Genomic DNA, 22,512 nt, shown 5'->3' with positions numbered 1-22,512 from the left:
ATGCAGGCAGACATTATCAAAGGAGGAGACATACTTACTCCTCCTCTGAAGCCCCGAGGTCAATGGCAACTTTCTGTTTTAGGAGTAAATAAGGGAAAAGAAATCATGAGAAAAAGTTTGAGCGGGTGGCTTGAATCACTCTAGATGTAATGTTTAACCACTTGAATCCACAAAAGACTTTTGCAAGTTTTAACATCCAATTTCTTTTGTCTTTATGTCCTCAGAATATTTCATTTGTCTGTTAGTAAAGTTTAGATTCCAATGTCCTGTTTCCTGTGCCATGAATTATTCAAAACAAGTCTCCCACGCCCTCAACCAGGCCATCTGCATGCTATCTAGCGAACCACAGCCCCATGTGGGAAACAAGGCAACACTGATGTATTATTGTTTTTGTGTTTGTTTTGTTTTTGCCAGACAAAAAAATTCAGCTGTTTCTCGCCAGGTGGCAAAACAACAGTTTGTCAACACTCATAGGAGTTCAACAATCTGACACAGTTTGAATTTGTTTGGCGTACGAGAAGTGGAATGCTTGCACACAGGTTAGAAGTCTGACGCTTCCATTGTAAGATTGTAACCAAAAAATCTTTCTGTGTGTTTCCAGGACAGCTCCAAACAGAAGCAGGTGCGGAAGAAGACCGTGTCCTTCAGCTCCATGCCAAGCGACCGAAAGATAAACAGCACGGCTGCCTGCATGGCCTTCATGATGGAGGGTTGCGAGATGAAGAAGGTGCGCTCCAACTCGCGCATGTACAACCGCTACTTCCTGCTGGATCCAGACATGCACTGGCTGCGATGGGAGCCGTCCAAGAAAGACTCTGAAAAGGCCAAGCTGGAGATCAAGGGCATCAAGGAGGTTCGTTTGGGAAAGAAAACTCCAGTCCTGCGCAGTAATGGACTCTCAGACCAATTTCCCGATGAGTGCGCCTTCTCAATCATCTACGGAGATAATTATGAGTCCCTAGATTTGGTTGCCAGTACGGCAGATGTTGTCAGCACCTGGGTGATGGGCCTAAGGTATCTGGTGTCTTATGGCCGGCATACCGTTAACATGGTAGAACCCAGTCAACCAAGCGTACGAACATCCTGGATTGGCTCGGTTTTTGAGCTCGCCGACATGGAAAAGGAAGGACACATCGATTTATTCAGGGCAACGCAGATCATCAAGGGTCTCAACCCTGGGATGAAAGAGTCTCGGATAGAGCTGAAGTTTAAAGAACTACAGAAAGCCAAAGACCAGTATGGAGAGGCGATTAACATGGACACGTTTGTGGAGGCTTACTGTGAGCTCTGTACACGGCCGGAGATATTCTTCCTACTGATGCAGTTCTCCAGTAATAAGGAATATCTTGACAGTAAGGATCTGATGCTGTTTGTGGAGGTGGAGCAGGGTGTTGAAGGAGTAACGGAGGACATGTGCTGGGAAATTGTTCAGAAATTTGAGCCATCGGCCGAAGGAAGGGAGCGGGGATACCTCTCAATCGATGGCTTCACTCACTACCTCCTGTCCTCCGAATGCCACATCTTTGACCCGCAGCACAAACGTGTGTGCCAGGATATGAGCCAGCCATTGTCCCATTACTACATCAATTCATCACACAATGCCTCTCTTTTGGAAGATCATTTCTGGGGTTCCTCAGACATTAGCAGCTACATCAGGGCTCTGAGGATGGGCTGCCGCAGCATTGAGGTCATTGTGTGGGATGGCCCCGACAACGAGCCCGTGGTCTATGTTGGTAGTTCCGTGGCCTCCCATTTAGCTTTCTCAAAAATACTTGACATTATAAATCAATACGCTTTTGAAAGTTCGGAGTATCCCCTGATTCTTTGCTTAGTGACCCACTGCTGCATCCCCCAGCAGAGAGTCATGGCCCAGCACATGAAGAAAATACTTGGGGACAAGTTAGCCGTGGAGCCTCCCAATAAGGAGGAAAACTACCTGCCCTCCCCTGAGAAACTCAAGGGTAAAATCCTTATCAAGGGTAAGAGGCTACCACCCAGCTGCACCGATGCTGAGGGTGATGTGACGGATGAAGAGGAGGGTCTGGAAATGTCTCGGCGAGTTGGGGCTGATGAGAAGGACCAGCTGAACGGCTTAGGGTACAAGAGACTTAGACTGTGTAAGGAGCTCTCTGATCTCGTATCTCTCTGCAAGTCCGTCCAGTTTAGAGACTTTGAAGTCTCAAAAAGGGAGCAGAAATACTGGGAGATATGTTCTTACAACGAGGTAGATGCCAACCGATTTGCCAACGAGTTCCCTGAAGAATTTGTCTCCTACAATAAACGTTTTCTCTCAAGGGTATACCCCACACCCATGAGAATCGATGCCAGCAACATGAACCCCCAGGATTTCTGGAAGTGTGGCTGCCAGATAGTGGCAATGAACTACCAAACGCCAGGCCTGATGATGGACCTCAACCTGGGCTGGTTCAGGCAAAATGGGAACTGTGGCTATGTCCTGCGACCCGCCATTATGAGAGAAGAGGTATCCTACTTCAGTGCCAACGCAAGGGACTCTCTACCCGGGGTGTCCGCCCAACTTCTCCACATAAAAGTCATCAGTGGTCAGAATCTGCCTAAACCCCGTGGCTCTGCTGCAAAGGGTGACGTTGTGGAGCCTTACATATACGTGGAGATCCACGGTATTCCCGCCGACTGTGCTGAGCAAAGAACCAAGACCATGTCCCAGAATGGTGACAACCCAATATTTGATGAGAGTTTTGAATTCCAGATCAATCTACCAGAGCTTGCCGTGTTGCGATTTGTAGTGCTGGACGACGACTACATCGGGGATGAGTTCATTGGCCAGTACACCATACCGTTTGAGTGCCTACAGCCAGGCTACAGACATGTGCCCCTCCAGTCTCTGACCGGCGAGTTCCTCCCCAACACGACTTTATTTGTACATGTAGCCATCACTAATAGAAGGGGAGGAGGGAAGGCGCACAAGAGGGGCTTGTACGTCAGGAAGGGGAGGAAGGCCAGGGAATACACCACAACCAAGACCACGGGAATCAAAGTGGTGGATGAGCTCTTCAGAGCTTCTACTCAGCCCCTCAGGGAGGCAACAGACCTCAGAGAAAATGTGCAGGTAAGGCACTCTAAGCTCATTATATTTATATTTAAAAAAAGACACTCAGTGAAAGCGTTATTAAGAGTGTTGCACAGGCTTTTGATTGCTGTTAACTCCCTCACAATAATGTGCTTTGTGTCGAACTTGTTTCATTAATCTGTGCGTGACCTTTATTTTTCTCTGCTTTTTGCATGCTGATGCCGTGCTTCTGCCATTCATCATGCAGAAAAATTAGCAACAGAGACACTTTCTAATCAGTGGATTTTTTTGTTCCAAAGGTTCATCTAATCTAATTCATAATTTTAAAGCAAAGACGTGTATTGCATAAATATTACTAAGGGTGTGCAAATTTGTTGCACAGTCACGTTATGGTTACCGAGCCAGAAGCCACACATTATTAAAATTTAGCAAAGCATGTCTAGTTCCATAGTGCAATATTGTCGCTCTCCATATTGCAGTTTTCAGTTCTTAAGGTTTCGCCTTTTTAATGATATAAAATTCCACATTTTCCAAAATTCAATAATTCCTCCTTATATTAATAACCAGTACTCGGCGTATCTTCCAATTCCTCAAAGATGCGATTTCAACCTGTATGCATGAAGAAATGAGTTAGCACTTTGAACTAAGGGCCAACAACGTTGCCCTTGATAATTTTCACAGCAGTCAGAAACGATCATGATGGAACTGCAAAGCGATGTAGGGTGTTTAATTACATTCACGGGAATTTACGTATTCAGGCTTTAGTTGAGATGAAAGCATCTTTCAGTGGCGCTCCTCTGCTCTCAAGGTGCGAGTACGGATACACTGTGCTTGCTGTTGTAATTACAGTTTTATTTATGTTTTCCCAGGGAGCTGTAGTAAAGTGGCCTTGCCACGCAATTATGAGCGTTATGAATGGTATCATTAATAAGGGACGGTCATTGCGTAGGGAGACAATACTGGGATTTCAGGCCACTTTGTGAACTGGTTTGAAATTCTCACAGATCAGCAAATGAGATATTAGTAACCTCGGCAGATACTGCTGTACTTCAGCTAAGACCATACTGGGAACACTTTTCAGTACTTCTTGTGTCTCGTTGCAAATCACAGCCCAAGCAGACACTTTAACTTCTAACTACTCAGCTCGGTGTGCGCAGAGCAAAATCAGAGCTGCGGCTGCTTTGGAAGCAGAATGCCACATTTTAAGGAGGAAGGCTTGAAAAGAAAAGAAGAAAACAAATGACGAAGCACAGACATCTGGCCCTCGGTTGTGAGTCAGAAAGTCATTGTGCGAAAATCCAAGTTGGGAAAACTATTGGAAATCCAATCAGATCTGTTGCACTGATCGCTCTGATCCTCTCTGTGGCTCATTTGTCATTACACACCACACCAGCTTCAGATGAGAAGTGGCAGCACGCCTGTTTGACCCGATCAAACGGTGCCGTTGCGTCCTCGGCCACGTTTACAATTTAAATTCCCGCCCTTTTTTTTTTTGAAAAGCAAAACATTAAAGTTCAGGGAATTAATGAAAGAGGAGAAGTTGAGAGGAAGGTTTAAAGGAGGACAAATTGAGATGTTTTTTCCTCTTCTCTTTTTATTTTTTATTTTTTGTGAAAGAGGCCTTTGCCATTTAAATGTGAAAGCTTTGTAGAGGCCAGCTGTGCTGCCTTAGATCTACGGCTGGAGTGTCCATCAACCCAACAAAGCAGCAAACCCAGCAGACCTGGAAGCTTCGCCGGCACTGAGCCGAAGAAGCCAAACGAAAACCTTGAAGCTGAATTTTTAGAACTCATGGTGACACCATGCTTTAGACGATTGTCCGTCAAAAGCGTAATGTTGCTCTTTTTTGCAGTAAGAAGAGAACCTTTGTTCTCAGCAGCTGGGCTTCTGCTGCATAATTAGTGGAAGACGATTGTGTCGCACAAAGGGAAGGAGATCTTCCAGGGTCCTTTCTTCCCTGATTAGAGGCAAAAACACATTCACCCCCTTAATTCACATTTTAGACCATCGAACCACGATGGTGTCATGGAAACAGGTTCTAAGAGTGAGCAAACGTGGACTTTCAACCACAAAAAAACAAAGCACTGGCTGCGTTGCAGAACATCATCTCATCATCTCTTGTCCCGGTCTGTTCAAAACATACCAGTCTACATGTGACGGTGTGATCACTCCAAACTCACTTACTTCAAATTAGGATGATGGTAGATCAAAAAAAAAAGTGTAGAAGAAAATGCTGGGAGGAGAACAAAAGCAGTGTTGTAACCGGACACAAGGCTCTGGTGTGGGAAATGTCAGCAGGAGGGGGGGGCTGTGGGGGGGGGGGGGGGGGCTGTAGGGGGTGTAATTAAAAACACAAGTCTCTCATCGTAGATTCCAGACAACAAACTCGAGCCGGGATTTTTTGTTTTGTTTTGTTTTTTTCATTTCACCGATATTATCCCAGAGCGCTCATGCATGTGGCGCCTGCAGTGCGTGCAAAAAAAACCAAAAAACACATATAATCAAACTTAATGACTTTGGCTCGGCACCGCAGCGGGGAATTAATACATACAGACACACACACACACACACACACACACACACACACACACACACACACACACACACTCTTCTCTGATCGTGGCGGCCGTGCACGTAGAATCACAGCAGCGCCTCTCCAGGCAGGAGGCGGCGCTGCTGCATACAGATCCACCGCCTGGCCTCCGACTGGCCGGATTCTTCTGCAGGCCTGGAGGTCCATCCCAGGGAGACGGCCGGTTCCCACACTGCTCAATGTGTGGACATCCTCCCAAATACCAGCAGTGCCTTGTTTCCTCCCCCTCCACCTCCCTCTCCCCCCTCCACCCCTTCCTCTCTTTTATTCTGCCTCTTCTATTCCTTCTTGGCCGCCTCGGACTTCTCTCTTCTTGCCTCGCTGCTGCTGCTGCTCTTTTCACATTTTTTCTCTCTCCTTTTTCGCTGTCCACTTGTCTTCTCACACCTCTCTCCGACTTGTTGTGAAATGTTGTTCTGCCGCCTGACAAACAGCAGTGCCTGGCAGAAGAGGGATGGTGGGCCGCCATCAGGGGCCTCCTGTCCTCTAGTTGTTGGTGATGAGAGTGTAACTCGGGTGGTGGATTTGGGAAGTTCTACTTGCCCACATCACAGTTTTACACTCACAAGTTTGTAAACTAAAGTTAATGAAGGTGCAAGAGGCAAATTCTTCTGACAGTGATTTAGGGTTTTGTCCCACCTCTTTGTTACCATGAATTAGGAAAATGCTTTTATGCAGGTTGATTTTCTTGATACGAAATCTGTTATTTATTGACTGGCTCAAGGACGCAGCAACACTCGGAGAACTGAGGTTTTAATTAATTATGGCTGAGCAGAGATTTATTGAGTGCATCTTGAAGGTGGCGAGACAAAAAGTCAGAGAAAAGTTTTTCTGAACGGGAATATTGCAGATTAAAGGGCCTGGCCACTGCATTTGTAAATTGAAAAGTACATTTTTCTATAACAAAGTGCTTTTATGTGCACTATAATGACCTCTTGTGAAATTCTGGAGCAAGAACAGTTACATGTTGTGCATTTGTGAACGAACAAGAGGTTTAGCTTTTTTTTATTTTATTATCCTTTCAAATGTTCAGATGGACTCTGTGTTAAGAGAGAAGCTGGAGGAACAAAAAACCTGCTCCGCAGTCCTCAGCTCAATATTTGCAGTAAGGGCTCAAACATAAATACTGAGATGTGTGGGAGGTGAGAACAAACTTTAAAAAGAAAAAAAGAAAAGGGGGATGAGTCACTTGATCCACTGCGATCTTCTGCTGTATGGCCGAAAGTTTTCCCACTCCGGGTCCCGGCTGCCGGGTGACGTTATGGGAAAAGTCTTGACCGTCGCCAAGACAAACGGTGCCGATCCTCCGCCACCTCCTCCAGGGACAGAGTCAGGATTCCTTCTCCGTCTGAATCTCCCTCCTCCCAGTTGAAAGTCGTCGGCAAACGGAGCCGACAGCGACGAGCGCGATCCCCTCATCTGCCGTCCACAAGGCCGAGGATCAGACACGCTGTCGCACACGTGCAGAACATTTTGTTTTTTGCGTTCTGTCGTTTTGCTCGGATGAGTGACCACTCGTCTTCTGCCGTCTCACACGTCTACGTTCCCCTCCCCCCCATCAGAACGCCACAGTGTCCTTCAAGGAGCTGTGCGGTCTGACCCCGGCCGCCAACATGAAGCAGTGCATCCTGACCGTCTCCACCTGGCTGATGAACAGCGAGCGCTCGCTGAAGGTGATGGTGGACCTGAGCGAGAGCTACCCCACCATGGAGGCCCAGGGTCCCGTCCCCGAGCTGCTGCGCAAAGTGCTCAACGCCTACGACATGGTAAGCAAATGCTGAATTGGGATGCAGAATGAAACTGGGCATATTGTGGACTATCAGTGGTTCGTCGTCATGTGGACGCTGGGGAAGAGATAGCTTTTTGATTCGCTGCTAGCTAGCAGGAATGATGGCCACTAGCTCTCATGCAGCGATGCCTCGTCCACATTTGAAAAAGAAATAAGGCCCGCTGGGGCGTTACCATAAAAATCAGCTCCACTTGTGATGTAGAAAGTCGAGAAAAATCCAAACGGCTCATTTCAGCGCGGTAACTCAGAAAAAGCCAGCTTCAAATGCTAAAGTTGTCACTTTTTCGTCTTTGTTGTGTTTGTCAGCGTGGCGGTAACACAAAAAAAAAGATGCATTAAAGTTGTTCCCTCAATGTTCCAATTCAAAGACTCTCTTAAAAGTCACTGTTTTGTTGTTTCACTGTCCCGTTCTGGAGAAGCAGCAGCTTCAGCTAATGGCCAGCTCATTACTGGCCCGGAGTTTGGCAGTCGTTACTACTGTGCCTCTGGCAAAGGTCCTAGATGTGCTGCTGCTGCTACTCGTCAGATCAGCGAGTTCGTGGAGCCTCGGCTTCCTGCTGCGTAACTCAAGGCGACCTTCTCCGCCCGAGAACGCTGTATTTCTCACTTACTGCCGCCGCCACCGCGCCCCAGAAGCGGCTTGGAGGAGTCTGTCTGAGATGAGTTATCTCCTGGCCGGTGGCTGGTAGAACGCTGTCGAGCTCAGACCGCCAGCCCCATGATGACAAAATAAATAATCAGAATAATAATAATCCACTGGGACTTTTATGAGGATTTTGCACCAGACAGAATCAACCAGGCCTGTCAGAGTGAGCATCTCTCTCTCTCTCTCTCTCTCTCTCTCTCTCTCTCTCTCTCTCTCTCTCTCCCTCCCTCTCTTTTTCTCTCACTCACAGGCAAAGCTTCATGACAACGAGCGTGAAAAGAACTTTGCCTCTGACTTGATATTCTAGCATTTCTGGAGCAAACAGAAGATGAATTCTCAGGGCTTGAAGACGAGGGCTTGAAATCGTTTGTTATTCATTTGGCCTCAATGAGTATTTGTTACAGCGGAATTATTTGAATTATTAGAGTGTTTTTTTAAAGAGGCTATTCAGAAAAAAAGGGAAAAAAATATGCTTCCACTCCAAGTTTATTCTTTCTCGTTTCATCGTCTTATGCAAATCCGCCGGCGCATACAAACGGGCCTGTATGTGGACTGGGATGATAGATGTGCATATATTAATGTGGCGGACTGGCCGAGGTTCAGGCGCCTGAGTGAGGCTTTATGTTCGGTCCTGGAGGTTTTCTGCATGCGTGACACAGAGACCTCAGTGTTGGTGAGCGTGTGCGTGTATGTATCAGAGATAGAAAGAGATAGTGAGAAAGTTCATTTAAAGGACCAGTGTGTAAGATTTAGCAGCATCTCAAACAACATTGTCAGCTCCATTAGAGTTTGCAGTTGCAGCGTTGTAATTTGTAATCTGTCTGAGGAGTTTTCTCCATGAAAACGACGCGGCAACTGTGCTGTTTACACACTCCAGCTGATTAGAACCGATGGAAAAAAAAAAGAAAAGAAACATCAGCTTCCTCTGATTAAGATCAATCAGCAATTAAAGTAATCAGATCAAGACGTTTTTCTCAACAGCCTTTTGTGGCCTTTAACTGGGTTACGGCTGAATTGTGGAGTGCTGCCTGTAAACACAGCAGCTTAGCCCGAATCCACTTCGCAGCTACTGTTAGCGCGCCGCTTGAAGGGGATTAAAGCCCTTTACGCTGCGTCATGACAGACGCCTCTCAGCTCTCCATATGGAGTGTTTGCCTCTCGTTTCCTGATAGCTCGCAGACGCTCGCACCGCTCAAGCACCCTCTGCTTTGTACTGATCCAAACACTGTGTCTCCTTTTGTCCTCTTTCTCTTTTTCCTTCCCTCAGATGATCCAAACCAGCAGAACACTGATCGAGTCCGCCGACGTCGTCTACGCCAAGCTAACGCAAGCGCAACGGGCAGGTACGCTCATCCTCGGCTCCACCACGCTGAAGACGGCTGAGGTGGCAAGTCGAGAGGAAAAACACGGCTTAAAAAAAAGGAAATAGTGGAGACATTGCAGCTTAGTCTGCTCCGAAAAAGTTTAATCAGTAGAATTTGCTCACAAAAAGTTTTCCAAGCGATCCAGCTGCTCTGCAGGGTGACTTGGGAAATGCAAATTGTCCTAATTGCAACACACACACACACACACACACACACACACACACACACACACAATGATTGCCTCGTGTCACTCTGGGAAATGAGAATCATTTTTGCAAAGTAATTTATGCAGCGTGTGTCTGTCGTTCTCCGGCCTCCCAGTCAGTGGAACAGGCCGTCTTCGGTGAGTCACTGCAGAATAGTTAACAGTGTCGGTGGGCAGGTAGGAGAGAAATCTTGCAGCCTTGTGTAAACAGGCGGCTGCAGGAGAGGAAGGACAGACAGCGGAGAAGTGCGGCTGCAGAGGAATAAGAGCAACAGAAAGGTTTGACAGGGTGAAGTGGGAGCAAAAGCAAAGAGGAAAACGACAGGATTAGGAGACGTTTTATCAGCACTTTTCTTTTTGTTCTTAGTATGTGAAGGGTGCTCAGTGTAAGCGGCCTTCCTCGCCTTTTAAGGCTGAAATGGACCATAATAAGATCATTACGAGAGAAATGGCCTCAAATCCTGCGGCTCATCTGCAGCCGCCTCTTTCACATTCAGAACTAATTGTTCCTCATTTGCTTCGTGTCTTCGGCAGCAGCGCCGCGCCGACTCCGCTGATGAGCCCTTCAAACAGGAGAGCCACATAATTGGAATACTGACACGCTCTTTACACAATGGTTTAGGTTTTTTTTTTTTTTTTTTTTTTCAATTTAAAGGGGCTACCTGGAAAATTTGGCTTCAGAGAAAAATAGTTTTCGCTTTGTCACAGCGCCCCCTGCCTGTGTGTGGGTTGTCCAACTGTTCCTTGTATGCTTGCTGATGGCCATGGTGCTGATTTCACACGGTCAAGGTAATACCAGCTAGTCCTTCATGCTGTGTCACTGTCGCAATGCTAATGATAGCACAGCCTGCTAAACTGCGAACCTAACTTGTAATTAAGAGGGGAAAAAACAAGCAAAACCAAGAAGGACAACAAGAGTTGATGGTGTCAACAAACCAGCAGCACCTCCAATGGATCCTTGTTTGTTCAGTCGGGGTTCAGTGTAAAAACATTGACATCTAGTGATCTGTGCAGTATCGTATTTCGCCCCTCTGACACTCGAATCCTGTCAGGGTGCCAAGATGAAAGTGAAATGAAGTTTGTGCAATTTGTGCGTATTTCTTCTTGTTCCTGCGCTTCCCTTCCACCTCGGGAAGTGCGGCGGGAAGCTTTCTTTCGATGCAAAACCTACAACATATCACGTTCTTGTCCAGTGACGTATATATAGTGGCGGATGGAAGGATGAAACTTGCTGCGTCAGGTCAAGTCCATGGCTGATAATAGGACCTGCAAAGATCCTCACGCAGTTTATGCATTTGTTGTTTTATTCATCAGAATCCACAAGTTGTCCCCGGCGCCTCCTGCCTCTCCGATCCGCCAGTTTTCAGCCTGATCTATCCAGCTCCACACCCCCCTCACCAACACAACCAGCCGGCCTGATATTCATGTTGTGCTCTTACCCAGAGGGGGTTTGCGGGTTGAACGGCGGGGCTTCAATCGCGCCGTCATCCCCTGACTCCGAGGTTCCCCCTACAGCCCAGAGCTGGAAGCATCTTCAAAGGCTGCACAGTTAAGCAGAGCTTAGACCCCCACACAGCGCCGCTCCCCCGGGAGTCGACGTTGAAGCTCAGCTTATTTTCCTAATAATGAAAAAAAAAAAAAAAATCACACGAACACGTCGCTTTTCTGGAAATGACATTTGTCATAAAGCTGAACTTGTCTCGTCCTGCATCGACGTGCTTCTTTTTGGTGGAGGTGGAAGGGGGTGGGGGAGTGCGGTAGCTGAATTTGCTTGGCAAAGGTTTTAAAACAGGCTGGAGGGGCTTTTAGGCGACTCCCAGACGATGGCGTGGCCGCTGGAAAGCGATTGATAACCCAAATTGTTGCCGTGCTTTTGCCGTGAGCGCAGCGTTACGTAAGGCCTGATGGAGGCAGGCGGAGCGGCGGCAGCCGCAGGGGCCTCAGCTGCATGCCAAACATAGCACTTCCACTGAAACACACTCCACCGGCCCTGGCGATAACGCACACACACCCTTCCTCCCTGCCTCGCCTGCCCCTGGAGGAGAGGAGGGGTGAGGAGGAGGAGGGGTGAGGAGGAGAAGGAGGAGGAGGAGGACGCTCATTTACAAAAACTCTGACATGATGCAAGCGACCCCGTCATTTAACAGGATCCGATAAATCTTCTGTGAAAAGGATAGCGTTGTTTGAACATGGTGTAAATTCCTGCAGAAGGAAATAATTTGTACCTGTCTGTTAGAAAAGTATAGAGACCTTTCAGAGAGATAAGCTGAGCTGCTAGTCAGAAGTAAGAAACTCCAGTTCAAGCAGCTTCACATGATTAGTTTTCCAGAAAGAAAAAGCAGCATATTTAGCCCTCTGCTCACAGCCTCCTTCAAAAAAAAAAATGCCCGTCATCCTCTGAAATAGGCTTATTAGCTGAAATCTTTTTAAACACAGCATCTTTGATCGTCCCCGTCACTGAAAATCTTCGGCAGAAGCCGCTCTCCTGTTCAGCTCAGGGTCTTTTGATTTGATATCAGCATTGGTAATCCTCACAAAAGGACACAGGGGATGTTGTCACGACGATGATAACAATAATTCAGAATCCCCTCAGATGGGGCGAGCCGCGAGTCTCTTTTGATGCGCTGTCAGCCGCTGAATGCCTCCCTTCACCAGCCGTCCCGAAAGCCATGTGATTACGTGCAGGGTCGGCGGGGGCGTCGCTGGAGCGAGACGCTGTTGTTTGCATGGAATTGAAGGCTTTGTGTCGGTGTGATCGATCCAGAAGAGGCCGGGAGGTGTCATTTGGTGGCTGCGGTTGCGTGATGAAGGGTGGAGTGAGGAGGAGGAGGAGGAAGAGGAGGAGGAAGAAGAGGAGGAGGAGGAAGGAACGGCATCAGGGGGGAGTGATGAGCTTAATTTAAAGCCTCCTGATTGGACGTGAGGCTGTTCATCAGCTAAATGTCGTCTTGATGAGTCGTCATCATAGTGGTCGCAGTCGGCCACCAGGGGGCCCTTCTCCATCTATACATTTTTTTCCCACCTTAAACATCGTAGCGACCTTGAATTTGGTGGCGTTGGCAGCTGGAAGAGGCCCCCCCCCCGGCCCCCGGCCTCCTCCGTTTACGCCTTGTCATTATTGCGACTAATCAGTTTAATTTGGGCGGACAAGTTGATGAGGACGGCCGAAACGAGGCACCCAAAGACCCCCTCCGGGAGCTCCATTGACAGCTACCCATCACGACGCACACGCACTTGGGCTAAATGGGCGAAGTGGCGGTGAAGGACAGCTGGGACGTACATCCTGCCAGATGCCGCCGCCGCCGCCGCCACTTCCTTTGTGCCTTCGTCTTCCGTCCGTCTGTCTGGGCGAGGTGAGATGGAGACGAGATGGAGCATCTGTGCTGCTTTTCTGTGAACATTCGCTTTTATCCTCCGTCATAAACTGTTTGATTGTTATTAGTTATTGTTGTTGCATCCGTGACGAGATGTGAATTTAGAGTCTGTCACTTCCAGGAAGCAGTTTGTGTTGCTGTTGTGTCGCTCTACTTGGAGTCTCCTCATGCTGACAATGAAAGTTGATCCATCTTGGAAAGAGCGCACAGGTAATGTTTGGGGCAGGCCACTCTTCAAAAAGTCTTTGAAAGTGACTGGACAAACCTCCTGTCTGTCATGTTCAGTGCGGACCAATCACATTTATTTTCTGCCAGACGATAAGATTTTGGTTTCCCCATTGGTGCCAGATTTTCAAGATGGATCTGCAAGAATTGAGACTTGAATTCTTGTAAAGTTCAGTTACTTGCTGAGCAGGTAATGCATGTGTATAATGAACATAGCACACGTGCACCTGCACAGATCTTTACTGTATATCCTCGCTAAAGGTTGTATGATTAAAAAAAAAAGCAACATACAACATACCAGCTAAAAACAATCAAGAGTGTGGGCGTATACGTGACCCAGTGGTGTACAGCACTCGTGATGAAACGATTATAGTTCTACTTTAGCACTTCCTGCTGAACAGCGGTGCTCTTATTATTCCACCAGCACCAAATGGTGATTGCTCTGCTCTAGTGAGAAGGCACTCGGAGCCTCGATCCACCGCGGCTTTAGGCAGCGTCATTCCACCGGCACGCAGGATTATCGCGGCTCCGGCTCCAGGTTAATATCTTGAAAAGCCTCTGCCATTTTTATTTTATTTATTTCATTTTTTCTAACGCGCGGCGATGGCTCCGGCTGCTTATTGGACCGTGAACGAGTCGCTTTTGTCTGACTGCAGGGGGAGCGGCCAGACGACCTTTAGTTGAATTATTTTTTTCTGTGATTGGATTTCAACTCTCCAAAATGGAAAGGAAGGTTATTCTCGTGACGCTTGCTAACAGGAATATTTTTCTCACTTGTTATATGTGTTTCATTACATTTTGAAAGCATTTAATCTGGCCATTTATGTTAACGTCGTTGGTAACTGTGTGCAATAATCCGGTTCTCGATAACGCGGCCTTAGCGCTGGTGTCACTACAACTTTGCCCAATAGGGGGTGCCAGAACACACAAAGCAAAGTCGACGGTGCCGTCAGGATGTTGGGTTGACCCGCGACGTGCCGGCACCCCTGGCGATCGTTTCGCCACCTGCCGGCTTTATTGCAGCCGTATAACTTTTTATTTGCCTTCCCCTGCGCGACCCTCCAAATTAAACTGCGGTCGCACGACGTCGTTCGACACGTTATTGTTCGTAAATTAATTGTGCGCTGCTTTTATGGGGCAAGGCTGCGATGCGCGAGGTGGCTGTGGAGCAATGAGGCCCCTGGTGTTGCAGTGTTTGAGTGTTTCACCAGCCCTGCAAGCAGTTGTCGATAACCAGTTGCTGTTGTGTTGTTGTTGTTGTTGTTGTTGTTGTTGTTTTATTTTACCGCTCTGTGACTGACCACCTCCAGCTGTAGCCGCTCAATCCGCGTGGATTCCATCACCGCGGATACACACCCTCTACCTGCCTGTCGCCCTGGGCTTTGTGGACTTGCTGGTTTTTTCCCGGCTCATCAGCCGCTGGAAGATCCCGTCCCTCCACTCCTCGTAATGATATTCCGCCGGGGCCTTGGCACTGGCTCAAGGCAAATAAATGAAACACTGATTCGTCCGGATGCAACGTCTTTGTCTCCACCTCTTACATTTCATTCGCTGCCAGGTGTTGTTTGGACACCCTGCTGGATTTTGTCAGCAGCTACTTTTACGCTTGTTGGCTGCAGCGAGTCTCCCTGCCGTGTGTGTGTGTGTGTGCGTGCGTGTGTGTGTGTGTGTTTCGGGTGTAAGATGTGCTCTTGCGGAACTCATTACACTTGCAAAATTGCTTCCTGTCCATTGCAAAGACTGTCTGTGTGTGTGTGTGTGTGTGTGTGTGTGTGTGTGTGTGTGTGTGTGTGTGTGTGTGTGTGTGTGTGTGTGTGTGTAGCCTGAAAGAAAACACCTCATTTTCCCCGTCACTTTAACTGTATTTATCCAATTTCCTTATTTGGCTGCGTGCAAAGGGGGATCACATTATCTTTATCAGCTGCAATTTCACAGCCGCAGCGTTTAAAGCTGCCGTGTGACCGCTGGGGCGGCGGCGGTGGTGGTGGTGGTGGCGGTGGTGGTGGTGGTGGAAGGGGCGGCTTGGACACCAAGAGGCCGCTGCCGTGTCGTGCCGCCACCTTCGGCATGGTTCAGTTTATCCCTCCCGCCCGGATTACAAGATGAAGTCGGCAGGCGAGGCGCTGGGGCGGTGCAACTCTGAGGTCGAGCAGCAACAGTTTGCTTCCCTGCGATGATCCGACGATCCGCCTCGTTTCATGGGAATCACCAGCACATCATTCCCGCTCCGATGTTTATCCCTTTGATGCACGCCAGCGTGTGTGCGTGCGAGTGTCTCCCCACCCCCCACGCCACGCCCCTTCCTCCTCCCGTGTTTACCTCTGGAGAACGAAAGCCCCGAAGGCCGCTGTGGAAACCAGTCCAACGTACGCTTGTACGTGCAGCGGTGTCAAGTGGCCCCAGTGATATTTGCATACGTTTGATGCGGCTAAAGGGAATAAAATGGGCGCCGCTTCTCCGTGAAGGTTGTCTCAGAAGATGTGAGACGAGGCCTGAAGTGAAAGATGAAGTGATTTCCCTCTGAATGAATGAGATGGAAGGAGACTGATGTTCCTTTAAATGTGTTTACCCGCACAATCAAGCGACAACGTCGGAAATTAATTGACTCTCTCGCGGTTTTATGGTCCGTGCAACAAACTCCAGCGTTTGTTATTCCAGCGAGGCTCCCACTCTGAGCCGAGGTTCCCCCCCTGCTGAGGCAACACCAGCTTTCATGACATCAGCGTCTTTCCCAGAGGATCGAGGCTGAGGTGACTCGAGGTGAGCGGGACGAATTTGCTCTGCAAGCCCGGAGGATTAGCTGATGGTTCTGCCAGGGATAAATAAATCCCGGAGCCTGATCACAGACCAATTTAAGTTCAGCTCGGACTGCGGTGCCTCAATTAAGCTCGTTAGCGCTGCGACGCTTGGCCGAGGTGGGAGGGGCCGCCGTCGTTGCACCGAGCTGCTGAGGCGGCGCTGAACAAACTATTGTATTTTTATTTTATTTTTTTTGTCCTTCCCTGTCACAAAAACTTTTCACCGTGCAGAAACATACAATTCAGCCAAAGCAAGACGCCACACACTCGCGCTAAAGTTGTTTTGTTATTGCGTGACGAAAGACATTAACTGGAAATGAACACTGTGAAAAGACTTATATCGCCCCCTAGTGTTGGGGAGGGGGACACACACTCGTCAATAATTCTGTATGTATACGCAGACAAGGAGAGAAGTCCGATTAGATGAGAAAACCAAATGCAATGCATGTAAACATCACTGCTTCTTGTCTGTCTGTCTGTCTGTCTGTCTGTCTGTCTGTCTGTCTGTCTGTCAGACACACTGACTTCCTCACTGTTTGTTTTCCCTTCTTTACTCCCACGGCGTGCACGTACGTGCACGTTCAGGCCTGGACTTTCACGAGGACCTCCACCGCATCGGAGCCAAGGAGGGTCTGAAGGGCCGCAAGCTCCAGAAGTCCATGGAGAGCTACGCCTGGAACATCACCGTGCTGAAGGTGAGCGCGAGCTAGCGGTAGCCTCAGCAGCAGCCTAGTTGTTGCTCTGTTTTGTTTTGTTTTGTTTCATTGGGGTTTTTTTTTTTTTTTTTTTTAATGTCAAGATTAAACATAAGTGCCTGACAGAGCTGCGCTCGGCTCTAATTGTGTTTGCCTCCCCTCTAATCTCTAAATCTTCCTAATTAATTACTGTTGATTCCAAGATGCAGCTCTCTCTCTCTCTCTCTCTCTCTCTCTCTCTCTCTCTCTCCCTCTCTCTCTCTCTCTCTCTCTCTCTCTCGCCCGCCCTCTATTTGCCGCCGCGGCTGTGTTGGCGAGGCATGATAGGATTGTTTCGCACCGCTTGCACAAACCCCCCAACCCCCCCAACCCACCTCCCTTCCCCCTGCTCCTCCCCAGAGACACTGAGCACAGATTCAGACGATGATGTTTATGATGCCGCTGATGCTCAGCAAAACGCATCCTTGACTCGGGCTGATAAGGCAGCGGCCTAATGCGGTGGCGGGAGGCGGAGGAGGAGGAGGAGGGGGGGGGGGGGAGTTGATAAGAAGCGGCGCTGCTGCTGCTGCTGCTTCGGCACTGAGGGACTGTTTGGGCACGGCATTGTTGTTATTATCATTATTGTTATTGTTTCATCTCGCCTCAGATGCTTTGATAGCGGCTGAAGAAGCTGCCTGGGCTTTATGACCTTCAGCCCCGGGTGTTTTGTTTTTACCGTTTGACTTCTGTTGACCTTTTTTTTCATCTTTTTGCGTGGAGAAATATATCGTTAAGATCAGAGCTGTGGGTGTTTCTTTTCTCCACATCTTATCCATCGTCAGACCTTTATGTCAGGTCCCGGGGTTCCAGCAGAGCAGCATCAGCTCGTAAAGGATCTGTAGAGTGTGTCGATCTTCAGGGAAGAGGCGCTTTTAGCCCTCTGTTTACAGCCTCCTGCTAAAACGCTGGGTTTTCAGCTTCCACGTGTTTGGAAGGAGACAAAAACAAAAGTGGTTTCAGAGGGAGGAACCAATGTCATGCTAGGGGGTGGAGAGCTATCAGTGCCCTGTGTGACATCACGGAGGGATGGTTTCCAGTGCCACTCCCTGAAAAGTAATGGACGGACTCATTGACTGGACAGAGACTTTTGCATATAATAATATAGGACATTTTTTTAAAGGAGGTTTAATCTGTTTATATTATTGTGGTTAATCCTTTAGTTCATAAAAAAGAAACAACCTCAATGAAGTCCTTTAAGTTTTAAGTGAACTTTTATTTCATTGATTAAGTGACTGAAGGCCGCAGTTGCCGAGGGACTTTGTTGCTAACAGATCACAGTCGACAGAATTTCTGCTCCTGATTTCTTTCCTGCCAACACAGCGGCTTTATTTGGGGTAAAAAAAAAAAAATAGATTAGTCATAATTAGGCTTCATTGCAGTCTCCTGAATTAGGCATTGGGCTAAATGCCTAAGTAGCGTAACAGATGGACGCCCAATACTAATCCAGACCTCATGCAGTCACTCAGTGCAACCTTAAACTCACCCAGCTACCCCCCCACCCCTCCCCGTCCTAATCCCCCAGTTTTTCAGTGAGCTACATCCTCATGGCAGCGTGCACGTGACCTCCGCAGCTCCTCGTCCTCCCACCGCGCTGCTCGCTCCTGAACCCGAAGCTGATTCTTGAACATTTGGTGCCGCTGCGTCCGGACCTGCTGCCCGCCGCCTCTCTCACCTGTCAGCCTGTCCTGCTTCTCAGCAGGCCTGGAAGCAACCTGATTGGTCGATGGACGCTGGGGCAGGAGGGACTGAGGGAGAGCGAGCGGTTGCGCTTGTCGTTTGGTTTGCTGACGGGGCAAGGAAGGCAAAAAAAAAAAAAAAAAGAAATCGAAAGAGAAATCAAGATTATGAATTGTCGAGTGTATTGCAGTTTGTCTAAAATGTATCATGGGGTTTGAGCCGAGAATTGCCCGTGGCTGTTGTCGGGCAGAGATAACATTTCTGTGCCAACCAGTAATTTAAAACCTGATTGGATCAGATTCAACAGCAGAAACCATTTGCAAAACCAGTGAATGTGTAAAGGAAATTATGGCCAATTCTATCAGAGAGATTCAAATTTTGGGGGAGTTATTTTGCGATATTTAGTAAGTACATATTTTTTGAAATAACACTTGATGTTCTAAGGTTTATATATGTTTCTCCAGAAAATTTGATAATATTGATTGGTAACATTTGGCCCCTATATGACAGCGCTTGTGTAGGAAGCCAGAGATTACAAACGACCCCTGCAATCACTACGATTTAAATCCCTGATTGAGACTGGTTCAAAAACAAGGGGGGTGATGAGTAATTAAGTAAGGATGGACGGGGGAGGGGGTTCGGGGGGGGCTGGCTGCCTCCCTCTGCTTGACTTAAGACCCCCGAACATCCCTTCAGGCCGGCTGCAGGGGTGAACGCACCCGAGCACAATAGGCATCGTGATTTGGCTGCGCCAGCCGAGAGCAGACTTCTCGCTCTCTTGTTTTATGCCTGGTGAGTCATGACTTACATAATTTTTTTTCTTCTTCTTTTTTTATCCCCCCCCTCCAAACATATGACTTATTCATGTTCGTGCTTTGCGTGCTGGATGAACTCAGGTAGAGGAAAGCAAAAAATAAAGAGGCCCCTTGCCAAATAGTGACATCAACACCGGGGGGGGGGGGGTCGTCCCCCACTCGCTCTGCAGCATGTCAGAGTGCCGCTGCCGCCTTGTGGAACTCTGTCCCCTCTCTCAGTCTACACCGGGGTCAGCCACCGCCGCCGCCGCCACCGCCTCTTGGCGGGGATGTTGGCTTAACGAGCTGTCAGCACCGGGTCACCCCGGGCCCCGTGTGAAGTTCAGCGGGAGGCGGAGGAGGCGGGGGGGACAGGGGGAGGCAGGGGGACGGGGAAACATTTAGCTCTCGCACGCAGCTGCTTTTTTAACTCGCCTGCCAACAGACGAAGCGAAGGCAGGACGGGGGCTGTGGAGAGCGGAGACGTCGAGGAAAAGAGGATAGCAGCAGCTCCACCTCCTCCCACAGTCTCTGTCCTGTGCAGCCTCAGCCTGACAATCATTACTTCTTAACTCAGTTTGGCAAGCTGACTCCTCGGCTCGCATCCATCATCACAAACACATTGTCACCCTCGAAGTCAACAAAAGATGTTCAAAAAAAGAAAGAACAGAGTCACAATGCTACTGGCCCTTTAAAAAAAAACAAAAACATTCTGACTAAGTAAATTTAAGTTCAAACAGGGTTCAAACAATGAGAGGGTTTGAGAGCATATTTCAAAGTCCATTCATTGTTTGCTCAGTTTGAAAACAGGTTCCGAGGTCTCAGTCGAGTCCGTCCTCCACATATGGCTCGGCTCGACCCCTTGCGGCGCAGTCTCCCAAATAGAGAGCGCAAAACGTGAGTTCGGGCCATATGACGGCATCAGTGGCCAGTGGAGAGGAGCAGCAGTGGGTGCTGGCAGGAAACCAAGCGCCATGGATTAGTGGCTTCATACTGCCCCCTTCTGGCTGCTATGAATGAATGCACTCGCTGTTTGTTTTTTTTAATTCCTCTAAATTAAATTGAAGGAGAATTTATATGTGTTTGCATGACTTTGTATCACTTTGAATCAAGAGCAGTGCGAAGAAAAACAAACCAATAATAATAGTAATAATTAAAATACAGTAATTATATTATTATCATTATTATTATTATTATTATTATTATTATTATTATTCATAGCAGTTGTGATCCAAATGCTGAGGATCAAGTGGAAGATTGTTGTTTTTTTGTTTTTTTTTAATTAGTGTTGTTTGTCACCATCAACTCAAGTGCATCTCTCCTGTGTTGACCGAGTTGTGTCCCTCCCCTGTGCGTCTCTCAGGGCCAGGCTGACCTGCTGAAACACGCCAAGAGTGAGTCGCTGGACACGCTGCGTCAGATCCACTGTGCCGCTCAGTCCTGCGGCCTCAGCAAGAACGGAGCGGCGTCCCCGCAGCTGCAGCACCATCCCCTCCACCAGCCTCCGCAGCTGCAGCAGCTGCAGCAGCAGCACGCCCATGTGCATCAGCAGCAGCCGCCGCCGCCGCCGCCACCGCTCTCTGCCAAGCCCCAGCAGGCTCCGCCCCCTCCAGTGTACCTGTTCCAAAGCCAGACCGCACCTCAGCCTTACCTCCAGCCAATCCCCTCGCAGCAGCAGCAGCAGCAGCAGCAGCAGCAGCAGCAGCCGCAGCAGCAGCATCCCCTCCAGCCGCCAGCCTACCCTCAACCCCCTCCCATGCCTCAGCAGAGCCATCCAGCAGGGGGCGACGCAGCAGCAGCACCAGCAGCAGCACCAGCAGCAGCTACAGCAGCAGCAGCAGCAGCGGCAGGTCACCTGGACAGCTCCTCTGTCCCAGAGAGGGAGAAGACCGGCGACGACCCTCCAGGGTCGTGCTGACCCGCAGCCTGTGCCCACAGAGAATCCTTCCAGTGGAGAGACAGAGGGGGCGCCAGCGAGACAGAAAAAGAGATGACGGTGACGACCAGGAGGAGCTCCCGCGGCACCCGCAGCGAGACGCAGGTTTAAAGGTCGTCTGGAGGTCCCGAGGGAGGAAACCAGAAGATCGGAGTGGAACACTGACGTCTCTCTCTGGATGGGTGGGCGTGTCTCGCTCTGGGCGGTGCCAGGTTCACACCCTGGTCCAAACGCTGGCTCTGTGGGCACAGGCTTTACCTCACGTTGGCATTCTTTGGTGCCACACATTTGCCTTTTATTTTTACTTTTAAATTTCCCGACACCACTCGGGGCATGTTTTTATTAAGCTTTGTTTTACTAACGCTCACACTAAACCCACTCACCCCCACCTGTCCCTCACTTTTGAGACACAGAGCTGTCCTCATCTTTCATCTTTAACTCGGGTTTGTCGTTCATTTCAAGCCGGCAAAAGTGAAAGCGGCTCACCAAAAGAAAATCAAATCATCTCAGCACACAGTCGAGGAGCCGCAGGACGTCGAGCAAAGACGCTGCCGCTGCTGCATTTGCAGTTTGTGACCCTTGCGATCTCACACACACACACACACACACACACACACACACACGCACACAGATCTTCAGATTCATTCCATAGGCTTTAAGTTCCTCAGCGACTCTCCCTCCAGGGTCTCCTAAACTCTTTCCCAGGGGTTCACTCTGTGTGTGTGTGTGTGTGTGTGTGTGTGTGTGTGTGTGTGTGTGTGTGTGTGTGTGTGTGTGTGTGTGTGTGAAAGCTTGCCCCCTGGGCCGGAGCTGGCGGAGCTCACCAGCCAATCACAAACCCGGGAATATTTGACCCTTCCTGCAAGAGGTCAAGAGGTCATGGTACTGCTGTCAATAAATAAGAAAAAAAAAGACAAGTAAATAAATGAATAAATATAGATGTAAAATGTATGTAAAGTGTACGAAAGGAACATATATTGCTATATTGAACCTCGCATACACGGACATGAATGACTGACTAATTGTTGTTAGTTCTCTTGAGAATTCTCTCCTCTTTTTTTTTTTAACATCATTTCCACAAATAAAGTGTGATTTGACCCTGGTTTGCCGGCGGTGCGGTTCAGGAGAGGTGGTGTGAGCGCATAGGCAAGGGGTTGTCTTTACAGGTTTTGGCGGCGCCGCCGCCACGCGAGGGTCAATCGCTGTGAACCCGACATGTGTTTCACTGCGAAGTGAGTGTGGATTCTGTAAAAGCTCCTTTTAAGTGGCACATTAAAAACCTGCTGGCTTCCTTCTTTACGCCGCCTCCTCTCATTGATTTACCCTTC

General features: G+C 48.7%; 1 protein-coding gene across 4 annotated transcripts in view; it reads left to right on the top strand.

Moving 5' to 3' along the window:
* The window catches only part of LOC142896826 (inactive phospholipase C-like protein 2), a 55,565-nt gene extending 33,082 nt beyond the window's left edge, over positions 1 to 22,483 (top strand). For 2 of the 4 annotated variants that reach the window (XM_076038752.1, XM_076038753.1), the window contains exons 3-7: positions 602 to 3,088; positions 7,205 to 7,408; positions 9,345 to 9,420; positions 16,629 to 16,738; positions 20,612 to 22,483. In XM_076038752.1, coding sequence (XP_075894867.1) covers positions 602 to 3,088; positions 7,205 to 7,408; positions 9,345 to 9,420; positions 16,629 to 16,738; positions 20,612 to 21,166 — 3,432 coding nt within the window. In that variant the 3' untranslated portion in view covers positions 21,167 to 22,483. The other 2 variants (XM_076038754.1, XM_076038755.1) reach the window with 2 other exon arrangements.
* The last annotated feature ends 29 nt before the right edge of the window (positions 22,484 to 22,512 follow it).

Source organism: Nelusetta ayraudi, unplaced genomic scaffold (assembly GCF_046127955.1).
Source record: "Nelusetta ayraudi isolate G7.1 ecotype Tasmania unplaced genomic scaffold, CSIRO-AGI_Nayr_v1 ptg000057l, whole genome shotgun sequence".
In the NCBI taxonomy this organism is placed as follows: Eukaryota; Metazoa; Chordata; class Actinopteri; order Tetraodontiformes; family Monacanthidae; genus Nelusetta; species Nelusetta ayraudi.
The sequence above is the reverse complement of the archived record's forward strand: the minus strand, read 5'-3'. Positions and strand labels throughout refer to the sequence as shown.